The sequence below is a fragment of the Calidris pugnax genome, unplaced genomic scaffold (assembly GCF_001431845.1).
Source record: "Calidris pugnax isolate Ruff unplaced genomic scaffold, ASM143184v1 scaffold351, whole genome shotgun sequence".
Lineage (NCBI taxonomy): Eukaryota > Metazoa > Chordata > Aves > Charadriiformes > Scolopacidae > Calidris > Calidris pugnax.
Genome location: NW_015091067.1, coordinates 33,997 through 46,163, shown reverse-complemented (window position 1 = coordinate 46,163; position 12,167 = coordinate 33,997). Strand labels below are relative to the sequence as shown.

Genomic DNA, 12,167 nt, shown 5'->3' with positions numbered 1-12,167 from the left:
GAGCTTTTTATAACTAGAGTTTATAAAAATGTAAAACTATGTATAAAGTTGGGTTTTTTTAACAAAACAGGCTTATTTCATGCAGTGATGTTTGTGGCATTGCAAAATATTAATAGAAATCACTACAGCATGCATTATTTTTTTTCAGAATTAAAATGCTGTATGCATTGTTAATGAAAGCAAAGAGTTAACTTTGTAAACTCTTAAACAAATACTGTTTTTAAAAAGAGTTACTTTTTAAAGGTATTTGCCAAAATTCTTTTAACACTAACAAAAACCTAGGTGCAAGGACCCATAGTTGAAAAACGGAAACTGCTGTTTTTAACAACACAAAGTTGAATGTTTCTGTTTCTTGTCTTATTTTCTAAGGTATGACTTTTATGACAAAAAAATGCGGTTCTATAACGTAACAATTGAGCCTCATTCCAAAATGTATTTAATACCAGTGAAGGTTCAACTTCTAGCCTCGTGGAAGCACAGTTGACTTCTGTTGCAGAATTGGGTGTTTTGGCTTTTTTGTTGGTTTTTTGGTTGGTTGGTTTCTTTTTATTGCAGTCAGGCAAAAGTGCATAGAACCTACAATCTACAAGATTTAGAATGCATCTACCTATCACAAGAGGGGAAACTCCTGATATGTAAAGTTTCTTAAACGTCTGTGTGTACCTAGTTTTGGATTGTGCAAGGAAACCTTGCAATAATTAGTGTACTTGCTTTAAAAACAAATGAACCACAAGCAGCCATTCCCGTTTTGCAGATGAGTTCTGTTGTACTTGTAAGTTATTTCTGCTAACAGGGATGGTGAATCAGGGCTTGTAAATTCTACTTTGGAATTTGTTTAATTGTGTGATTTTCAGAAAAAGGGCACCACTTTTATTTGTTCTAAAACTAGTTCTGGGCCAACTTTGGTGAAGTTCTGTGCCTCACTAAAACATGTGAAAATATTAGTATTACTGAAGACACAGTTTTCTTAGTACGAATCACTGGTGCTCAGAATGACTGTTTCCATAATCTGTTAAGGAATTATTTTGATAGGAAAAAATTTATTCTTTGTGATTTTTGTCTCAGTTTAAAAAAAATATTAACTGGCTTATATTTTGATGTGTGATGGGAAACCTGAATCTTAAGTGTCAGTACATCAGGCTTTTGTTTTACTTTTGGGTTTATGGCTTTTGTGTGTACTGCTGGTAATAGTTACTTGTGTCATGAGAAAACACTAACTTTCTACTGTCGTCATCACATATTTTAGGTCACTCCAAACCCTTTCCATGTATGAAATAAGGTACTGATTAGGGTTATCTCCATGACGCATTTAAAGTCTTGCAAAATTAATAGATTGCAGTCTGATTTTGAATTCTATTTTTAATTTTATAATGCATCCAACTATATTTTTTATTGTTTTTTTGGGCTCTAGTGCTGGAAAAGACACTGTATTATTACTTATGTTTGTTTCGTGCATTCTTAATTTAAACAGCAACTTCTTAATTGTTTCCCTAAGGAAATAATAAAATACTATTCCGGACATGAAAATACAGAGGACAAGTGGAAGAAACCACCAGTGCTTGAGAGACTGAAGGTATGGGATAATAAATATCCTTGAGCACTCTCGCAGTAAAAGAAACAGGCACTGACATGGAGTGTAAGAAAGTTTGGTGTATGCTGCTGGAGAAGTTACCCTGAAAGGGAGAGGGAAGTGTGCAAAAGGAGGTAAGAGAGATGAATGAGACAGGAGAAAAGCAGAAGTGAGTTCTTTGAGGGATATGTCAGAACTTGAAGTCAAATACTGTACCTGTTGAGTAAAGCTATGGAAAAAAGGCATCAGCTACACTGGACAGCCTGTTAGGCAGGAAGGAAGAAAACGGACAGCAAGCCAGAACTTAATTTTAAAAAAAAAAGATTTATTGTTAATGTTTCTCCCTGTTGATTCTTTCAACAGGAAATGGCCAAAGCAGAAGGTCTGTGGAACCTTTTTCTCCCAGATGTCAGTGGCCTCAGCCAGCTGGACTATGCGCTGATAGCTGAGGAGACGGGGAAATGCTTCTTTGCTCCTGAGGTTTTCAACTGTCAAGCCCCAGGTTAGCAACCCTGTCCCATAACAACAGTCCCATTGAAAAGCTGGGCACCTTGCACCTTACAAGTTGTGTCTCAAGAAGTAAACATGACTGCTGATTTCTTACAGACACTGGAAACATGGAGGTCCTCCACATGTATGGGACTGAAGAGCAAAAGAAAAAGTGGCTGGAGCCTCTCCTAGAAGGGAAGATTAGTTCTTGCTTCTGCATGACAGGTAAATTTTTCTCCCTATGCAAGTTAGAGGCAAGTGGCAGAAATTTCACATGGCACATACAAAAAGTACAAAACTACAAGTTGTTCTGTGTTAATGAATACAGAAATTTCTGATGCATCTGTGAATGTGTTTGAATGTGAAATCATCTATGAGGTGTGAGTGCAAAGTGAAGCATCCTTGCTGCCCTTCCCTGCTACTTACCATTTGTCATGGTTACAATAATTAGTTTTTGCTTTCTGTATATTTTCAATTTATTTTTAATAAAACACATTTTATACAATAGAACTTGCCCTTCTTTCTAATGTGCTTTGGGGTTCTCTAGAAACATACATGTAGGTACAGGTGTGTTTACTATGATTTAAGCTGTGTAGTTTTGCAGTGTGCCATAAGCAGAGGTTTTAAGACATAACCTGAAGACAACTTGTAAAACATATGATGCACTTGCTTTATGTCTGTAGCTCAGTATTGTATTAAATTTTGCTCTTGAAGCTTGTAGCATTCAAGATCTGTGGAAATCCTGACTTAGGAAGGTAGCTTTTGAACACATGATGTCAAAAATCTTGATCTTTTTGTGTCAGCAGAAATTGAGACAACTCAGTCTGGCCGAGCTGGACCTTTATTTTGCAAATTCCATTTCACTGTGTTTGCCAAGAGCAAACAGATGCTTTTGCTTTAAAGAAAATGGCTTACAGAGAAAGTTATGGGTGAAAAGGGAGAGGAAGAATCTTTCCTGTTACAATCAATAATTGATGACAATTTGCTGGCAGCTGCTTTGTGTAACCTATTTCATAAACCATCACAAAAGTGTATTTTCGAGAAAAGCCTAGGGTAAATAAAAGGTTAAGGAGAGATATGGCTGTTACCTGTAAGTACATTGGAAGGGGAAAGGATTTTAAAACATCAGGGAAGGAGGAAGGCTGTGGAGTATAAAGAGTATTCTGAACCCAAGAAGTAAGTTTAAACTGGCTATGAATAACAGGTTGTTAGAAAATAGAAAGCCTTTGAAGACCAGCAGAACAAGATTCTGAAAACAGCTTTTCTACTGGGAGCAAACCAGTGTTACTGTCAACAGAGTATATATAGATCCCTATATTTATGACAATTTGCTGGCAGCTGCTTTGTGTAATCTGTTTCATAAACCATCACAAAAGTATTTTGGAGAAAAGCATAGGGTAAATAAAAAGTTAAGGAGAGATATGGCTGTTACCTGTAAGTACATTGGAAGGGGAAAGGATTTTAAAACATCAGGGAAGGAGGAAGGCTGTGGAGTATAAAGAGTATTCTGAACCCAAGAAGAAGTAAGTTTAAACTGGCTATGAATAACAGGTTGTTAGAAAATAGAAAGCCTTTGATCACCAGCAGAACAAGATTCTGAAAACAGCTTTTCTACTGGGAGCAAACCAGTGTTACTGTCAACAGAGTATATATAGATCCCTATATTTGTGGTGTTAGTACTACCTGTGTATTTAATTTTAATGTTTGTTTTGGTTTTTTTGTGGTGTTAGTACTACCTGTGTATTTAATCCAGTGGTTTGTTTTGTTTTTTTTCTTTAACACAGAACCTGATGTGGCTTCAAGTGATGCCACCAATATGCAGTGCAGCATTGAGCGAGATGGGAACAGTTACGTGATCAACGGCAAGAAGTGGTGGAGCAGTGGTAAGTAAGGAAACCCTAAATAAGAATGGCTCCAGAGTATATATAGATCCCTATATTTGTGGTGTTAGTACTACCTGTGTATTTAATCCAGTGGTTTGTTTTGTTTTTTTTCTTTAACACAGAACCTGATGTGGCTTCAAGTGATGCCACCAATATGCAGTGCAGCATTGAGCGAGATGGGAACAGTTACGTCATCAACGGCAAGAAGTGGTGGAGCAGCGGTAAGTAAGGAAACCCTGAATAAGAATGGCTAAGTCTAAAATTCTTTCCAAGAACTGATAAAGCAAAAATATTTGTGCTCCATTTCTGAGATGGACAGTTTTCTCTTCTTGGGTAAAGAAATAGTAGAATGTAAAACAACAGAAAGAGATGGATCGAACTTCTGTTCTGTGAGGCAAAGTCCAAGACTCAAATCCAATTTGGGCTTTTGGGCTCTTTTTAGAACCTCTGAATTTAATTCACAGAATGAATGCAACTATTGTTCTGTAAACATTACCTCTTTCCATCAGGTAATTTACACATTTATGGCCATATTCTTTAAACTTTGTTTTTATGAAGCTGTTTTTGGCAGTTTGTGTGTGAGGTTTGAGCACACAGTATAGTTCCAGTAAAATTTGGCTGTGATGCTGTTAGACTGACTGTTAGAGGTAATTTTCTTACACTGTACTTCCCAGAAAATGGATTAGACTGTAAGGGGTAAATGTCCCTGATATTGTAGTGCTATTACTTTTTTAGCAGAACATACATGACAGCGACTTGAAAATCATCATTCCCTGGGAGTTTGGAAGCCAGCTACACAAACTGAGTTATGAACTAGAGTGAGAATTGAATGTTTAATTTAGGTACATTTGAGTGTGGCAGCTGCCTACTGATAATATGCTTGTGCAATACCTAGACTCACCAGAAGATAGGGCTTGCTCTCTTCTCTAGTACTGCAAAACTGGTGGCAAAAGGAGGAATGGTATTTTGTCTTTTGACCTGAGAGTGTCACTTAACTGCTGGCTGCTCCCTTTGCTCTGGGTCTGTGTCTCAGCTGTGCATTGCAGTTCCTAAGGAATTAATGGGAAAGTTTGTAGGAGGTCACACACGCAAAATATTATTCCTAAAATTAGTTATTATAAAAAGGAGAGTAAACATAAGACAGTAAGTATGATTTGGTTTGTTTTATTTCTATCAAAAATAATGAGGACAGACTCGCGTGAAGACAGAAGCACAAAAGGTATTTGAGAATTTCAACAAGTTTGAGAAACACATACATGCAGTTCTGCCTTGGTCAGAGTCTCTTTTTCTGCCTGGCTGTTTTGTGGGGTGGGGTTTTTTGCTTTGCTTTGCTTTGGTTTTTGGTTTTTTGGTTGGTGTGTTTTTTTCCTTGTTACTCTGAGCAGAACATTAGGACTTTGGGAATTCCAGAAGCCTGACCGCCCAGTCAGAATGTCACTCTGGGTGCAAACATTCTGTATTTGTGACAACAGATCATAAATCACACATGTAAGGAATCAAGTTGTTTCATGGAAGAACTGGAGTTTCTTACTGTGATCTGCCTGCTGGGTGCTTTGCATGTCGACAGTAAATCCAGTAAGGCTTAAATATGTCAGATTTATGACGTATGTGTAGACCATCTGCCAAACACTTCTGACTTGCCCATTCACACCCTAGTATTTCTCAAAATACTGGGCAGAAATTCTGTAAGCTGTTGTCATCCAGAGACAAGAGGCTTGTGTCTTGTTTATGCTACTGTCGTTTCTTGTCTGACATTTTAGATTTTTTTCTTCCAGTCCATAATTGTGTAACTAGGAACAATGCCTAAAAATGAGAAATTCTTGTTGGCTTTCATAAGCCATAGAAGAGGCATTTTGTCAGAGCCCACGGGACAGTATGCTCCAATACCACTTTTTTCATATTGAAAGCTAATATGTCAATATATTTCAAATGCTTCCAGAGACTTATGGAAAACTGCTGTTTTCCTGGAATTCTTGCCAGCACTGTGGCAGGGGACAGCTTCGGTACCTCTTAGTGGGAAAAACTGTAAATCCCACCAACTATGAACTCCATATAGGGTGAGAACCTCTCTCATTCATCAACCAAGGCCTCTAGCCTTTGCTGGTTGGTAAATGCCTGTGAGGAGAGATGTCAATACCCATTAAAACAAAACAAACATAAAGATAAGAATAAATGACAGCCAGTGCACTTCTTGGCTTTTATTGTCTCCATATATTTTAGCAGATACAGTTATTGCAGTGTTTGATTCGTCTTACAAATTCTGACTAGAAATTCCAGGCTTTGTATATGAAGATTAACTTAACTTTTCCTTACATTTCTGCTAATGCTTTGGCTGCACTACCTTGGCACTTCTTATATTTGACATGTAAAATAGTTTAGGGTGAGCAGGAAAGGAAAGATGAAAGGTCATTTTTGGTAGTTACAGAGAAAGAGTTGCAGTTTTTTGTAGAGGATGTTGTTGCTGCTATACATTAAGTGGAAACACACAGCGAATCTCCCCCCGCCCGTGCCCCCCAGCAATTCTCAGCCAGGAACTGGTATCTCATCTCAAGCTGCAACGGTATCTGTTGAATGATAGCTGAGGGGAAAAAACTGGAACTCAGACAAATGTTCTAAAATTGTACAAAATAGCTGGAGGAACACAAGATTATTAACTTTTGGTACAAAAGTTACTGCTGTATTATTGCTGATGGTTTTTCTTTTCTGTTTTAATTAGATGTTTAGACATGTACAGGTTGCTCATTACACAGCTATGTAATTGCCTTGTACTGTGACACTTTTAAATCTTGCAGGTTTTTAGGTGTTTGAGTTTTATTGTGTTTTCTTTTTTCTTTTCTTTTCCTTTTGTAGTAGATATCTCTAGTTGTTTCTAGGCATTCCAGTATTCTTGCTTGATGCTTAATTGTGATCAGCATGGTCCACTTCGCTAGTCTGCAGGTTCAGAAATTAATCTGAAAGTTCACTTGCAGAGAAACAGCTGTTGAAATGATGCCCCCAGAATTAGTAAATAGTTCCCCTGGTTATAGAAGATAATAAAAGTAATGGAGAGTCTATATAGTGAAACTAATTGTTTCTTCAGTATGATCTTCATAATTCATAGAAATTTCTTCAGGTCTTCCATTCTGTTGTTGTCTTCTCCAGTGTCCATAATTTTTTGCGATTTTCATAATATGCATTTTAAAAGAGGCACCCAGAAATACGTAGAGAAGAGGGTTCAGGCAGGTATGAAACAAAGCTATGCTCTTGGTGACCTGGAGCGCGACATCGATGGTTTTACTTGTATCGCAGTCGGTAATCAACATGTAGATGATATCTATGGCTCGCCAGAACTTAACGATGTTGTAAGGTAGCTGGGTAATAATGAAAGTAGCCACTACTGCCAGCAGAACCATGAAAGGTCTAGATTTTTTAGTGTTTGCAGATCTAAAGATTGCTCGAGCAGTAGCAGAATAGCAGATCAGCATTACTAGGAAGGGAAGCAGAAATTCCAGGATGATTTCCAGGATTTGAATGGTTGCTTTTAAGACTGTTTCCATGTTCATTGGGAATACAGGAAGGCACTCATTCCTGTCGTTGTGTTTCTTGACTTCATTAAATATCAGTTCAGGGATACTGAAGAAAATGGCAAATAGCCAGACACAGATGCAGGTACCACTGCAGCGTTTACCAATTCTTCTCTGACCCTGGGATTTGGAAGTGGCCCTGTATCTATCCACACTGATACAGGCCAGGAGCAGCATGCTAGAGCTGAAATTCATGGTGTAGAGAGAAGAAGTGAGCTTGCACATGGAGTTTCCAAGTTCCCATCCCTGCACTGCATTTGCAGCCCAAAAAGGGAGTGTAAAGAGCAAAAGCAAATCAGCAATGGCTAGATGCATGATGTACACATCTGTCTTAGTCTTCGGTTTCTTGCAATAGGCATAAATTGCAACCACTAATGAATTTCCAGCCACTCCAACAGTGAAAGCCAATGCATAGAATACAGGGAGGAATAATTTAGTGAAATTTCTCACATCACTTTTTTCACAGAGGAGCTCATATGTATTGTAATCTATACCAGAGTTGAGATGATTCTCCTCATCCTCAATCCAGTAATCAGTCGAGTTATTCATATCCCAGCTCATGGCAATGCTACAAGACACACACACACACACAAAAAAAAAAAAGCAGAGGAGTAGGGAACACTAAAGTTATAATACTGGTTTTAAGTTTTAAAATTTTTGTTGAAACCTAAACCCGTTGGTCAGGATTGTTTATACTTCTCAAGTTTAAAGAATTTGGATATTGAGAATACACTTGTAAATAATCAAAGCAGACCTAGACAGTGATGGAGGCAGACCAGACCATTACAAATTCTCACATGAAATGGGTAACTGACATTGTATATGCAATGAAAAATAAAATGAATTCAACTGAAATGCTTTCATTAACCTCACTGTTTGAGATTGCAAGATACTTGGAGTGCACCTCACTGGTTTCCACATTTCAGTTGATGAGCCATCATTGCTTAAACTGCTCTGACTTAGTTACGTTTGATGCTATTGCATTGCAAAATAAATTTCTCTGTACCTTCATAGGTTTGAAATGACACCTTCCTCTCTACAGCCTCTGCAAAGCAAAGGAGTACCAGTTCAAGGCTGTAAATGCTATTACAATAGAGTGGATAAGGAATACTAACAGCTTGAAGCTGAGAGGCAAGCAGTAGTATTCTGTGCTTGCTATCATAAATTTTGGCAAATTTGAGATATGAGTGCAACATCTTGCTATCATAAATTTTGGCAAATTTGAGACATGAGTGCAATATACACACATATATATATGCCCATTACATAAAGCACAGCGGTGCAGTCAGTTGCAGAAGAGCAGTTGAACAGGCTTAGTTTAGTCTCCTTCCCACACAGCGAGCCATGCCCACATGGAATTTCTTACAGGATCAGATTGCTGTGGGTACACTTCATCTTACAGCTGGAGACTGCTCAGGATGTTATGACGGGAAGGAATCTTATCAAATACAAAACTGCCCACAAGTACCCAAACAGCTCAGAAGCTCTGCTGTTTTTCCAAGTGCTATCTCATGAGAGATTTACTCCGTAAGCACAAAGGCTGTACTCTAACTGCCAGCTTAGGGTTGAAGTTTGAGTGTTCTTATCTTCAGACTGTCTTAAGCAAGTCACGTCCTACAGTATTTTCTTCTTTTCCTGTAATTGTGTTCATTGACTGATTTGCTGATTATTTTTTTTTTTCCATTGTAAACTACAGTTCTGCAGTGCCCTATTTTCTTGAAATAAATGGGATTAGGATTTCTTAAAAGCAGTATCAAAAAGTAGCTGGGAATAAAAATCACATTCCCCCTTTCTCATCATCTGCAATGTTTCAGAATTTGAGGCCAATGTTACTGAAAACAGATTCTTATCTGATATTCTGCCCCAGAGCTTTTTCAAGCTTGAAAAAACTTCAAATACCATTTTTGGTTTTTACACAAGAGTTTAAATGAAGGGTTGCCAAACCTTTATTATAAACATTAGCTCTTAAAAAAAATATTAATATATTCTGTCTACCAGGTGAAAAAAGTTACTGATAGATCTCATATTCAGGGATGCAGACCAATTAAATAGGAAGACATCAATAATTTCTGGTTTTGCTTAATTTCTTTTTTTTTCAGTGAATCTGCTATTTAAATTGTTTTAAAAGTGTGTTAGTTAGAAATTGATTTGGCTTTATCCTTAATGACTGTGGATTATTCTGTTAACATTTCAAAACACTTCCTGTTAAACTTTAAACAATGATGACTCTTATTTTAAGTCTTGTAATGTGTCATTTATACTTCCCTAAATGAGGAACGCAGAATGGAAAGATACAGTAATTCCATTTATTAGTTCCACAAGGGATGTCTAGTCTATGCCTAACGAGCTGTTGGTAGGATTTTTCAGCAAGGGTCATCTGCAGCTTCAGAGTACTTTGCAGAGAGGTTCAGACAGCAGCAGCAGATGTATCTTCTTTCAGTAGAAGAGAAACTGCTGCAGGGAGAGTTTAATCCACTTAGCCAAGATTAGAAGAAAATTAAACTGAGCAGATTTGGTTGAGGTCCTAAACACTTATTGCAGAATCCACCTGGGAATGCTTAATCAAGTTGGATCACTGGCAAATTTGCTTGAAGGCAAAACAGTATTTCAGTGCAAACTTCAGGAAGTTTGTGTATCACACAGCTGTGAGGAGGAACATGCCCTGCTGCCTGAGATGCTTTTGGCTGACCTGAGTTCTTGACAGAAACAAAATTATCTCCAATGCAATTGATATTTCTCCCTTAAAAGCACAGTTCTGCTTTGGCTAACACACCTATTCAGAATGTTGTTTCTTGCCCATTGCATCAAGTTGCCGTACGGCTCCGCAGCGGGGGAACAGGCTCAGTTCAGTCTCCGTCCCACGCAGCGAGCCGCCCTGTGGCCACGGGGAATTTCTTACAGAATCAAAGTGCCGTGGGGACACCGTGTCTGACAGCTGGGGACTGCTCAGGATGTTATGCACAGAAAGGAAACTTAGCACATACAAAACTGCCCACAAGTGCCCCGACAGTTCAGAACGTTGGCTGTTTTCAAATCCTGTTTTCTAGGAGGTATATTAAAAGACAGCTTTGCATGTTTTCTTGCAGAATTATTATTCCAGCTTTCCATTTAGGTACAAATTTAGTGTTTCTGTGTGTTTAAACTTAACACAGGATTGGATGAATGCCTGTTGGATGAAGCTAATATCCCCTCTTTAAACAGACATATTTTTTCTTTAATAAATTAAGCAGTATTCTGTTTAATTACTACTGAACAAATCAAATTTTAAGACTGGAAATGAGGATGTGCCTTTAGTGAAGTTTTGTCTCCCTGTAAAGCCAATTTAACTAAGAGCAAATCCTTATTCTTCTTTATATAAGTAAGTATATCACAATTAATATACAGAGTAGTAAGTATTAAAACAAAACTAACCTTCTTTTGTCAGCAGACTAGTAGCAGGTCCTGCAATTGAGATGTGCTTCAGTGAAATGATCTGAATTTGTCTGACACATTGCATTTTGTCTTCAAGCACCACACCCTCATCTGGCAGTTAGTTGCACTTTCATTTTGACTTTCCAGTTTTAAAATAAAGAAATAAATAATCCTGCTTTCCTGGAAACTTCTGCTGAACACGTATGTTTCCTATGGTCCTCCCTGTTCCAACCAGGATGCCAGCGTTCTTTGGAAGGTCAAGAGTCTCTTACTATTTCACTGTTGTTGTTGTTGTTTGTTTTATTCCTGGAAGTCCAAATGTGGGGTTTTTTTTTACACAGTTAAAAGGCTTTTATGAAATCACACATTTAAAACTTGAAAAGGAGAGAAAGAGGGGTAGGTGTGTCTGGGGCAGAGTTACCTGTAGGACATCACTATATTCTTTCCTCGGGACACTACTGTGCTTTTGATGGCTGCTTATATAAGGTTTTAAGATATCCTTATATATAATTTTTAGGTAACTTTTCAGGGGATACAAAAGGAAGATGAATTTGTGTTTTGTAAGATGGAGGAGGTTGCTCTTTTGGTATGAGATATTGAACAAAAGTAGGAAGATGATAGGGAAAAATATGTGAAAGCAAGTGGTAAATTGTTAACCAGAGTATAAGCAGAGTCTGCACACTGGGGGAGAGTTCTCAGAGACTTGAATGTTTCCAGTCAGACTCATAATCAAGTTAGTGTTTGATAATATTTCTACAGGAACTGCAAGCCAGGCAGACATACTGCAGAAGAAAAAGAAAAAGATGCTATTCCATTCAGGAGGTTTCTTCCACTTGCAGTGTGTCGTCTGCATTACAAAGAGTCGAAACTCTTAAGGAAAGGGCAGATGGAGAAATTCTGCAATTTATATGCTGACATTAATATTTCTGCACTGAGGCATGGACTTACCTGGGCTAAGAATTCCTAAAATGACTGGATATTAAATTTCCACAATGTCTACAGCTTCAAATTGGTCTCTTGTGCAGGAGCCTTCCATCATCTTCCAGGGCTTTTGTTTTGTATGAATGATTCTGTACCCTGTAGCAGTCTTATGGATTTCAGTAAATGCAATTTTGATGCCAGGCAACAGAGAGAGAGATTTTGAGCAGAGCAGAGGTCAGGTGTTGCTTTTTGGCACACTGACTAAACTGATGCACCTGCCACGGCTGGATTGGCCATCTGTCTGTGATTAAACTATTTTGGAATATGTGA

The 12,167-nt window shown here is 37.9% G+C and overlaps 2 protein-coding genes across 2 annotated transcripts in view; one reads left to right on the top strand and one right to left on the bottom strand.

The window, feature by feature from the left end:
• ACAD11 (acyl-CoA dehydrogenase family member 11) overlaps positions 1 to 12,167 on the top strand; it is a 34,056-nt gene that overhangs the window by 9,442 nt on the left and 12,447 nt on the right. The window contains exons 10-13 of the mRNA XM_014956944.1: positions 1,496 to 1,573; positions 1,934 to 2,072; positions 2,177 to 2,284; positions 3,844 to 3,942. Coding sequence (XP_014812430.1) covers positions 1,496 to 1,573; positions 1,934 to 2,072; positions 2,177 to 2,284; positions 3,844 to 3,942 — 424 coding nt within the window. The remainder of the gene's footprint in view (positions 1 to 1,495; positions 1,574 to 1,933; positions 2,073 to 2,176; positions 2,285 to 3,843; positions 3,943 to 12,167) is intronic.
• ACKR4 (atypical chemokine receptor 4) lies at positions 6,126 to 10,996 on the bottom strand. The gene is given in 2 exon segments (XM_014956943.1): positions 6,126 to 8,073; positions 10,917 to 10,996. Coding segments are annotated over 2 exon segments (1,161 nt in total). The 3' UTR covers positions 6,126 to 6,992.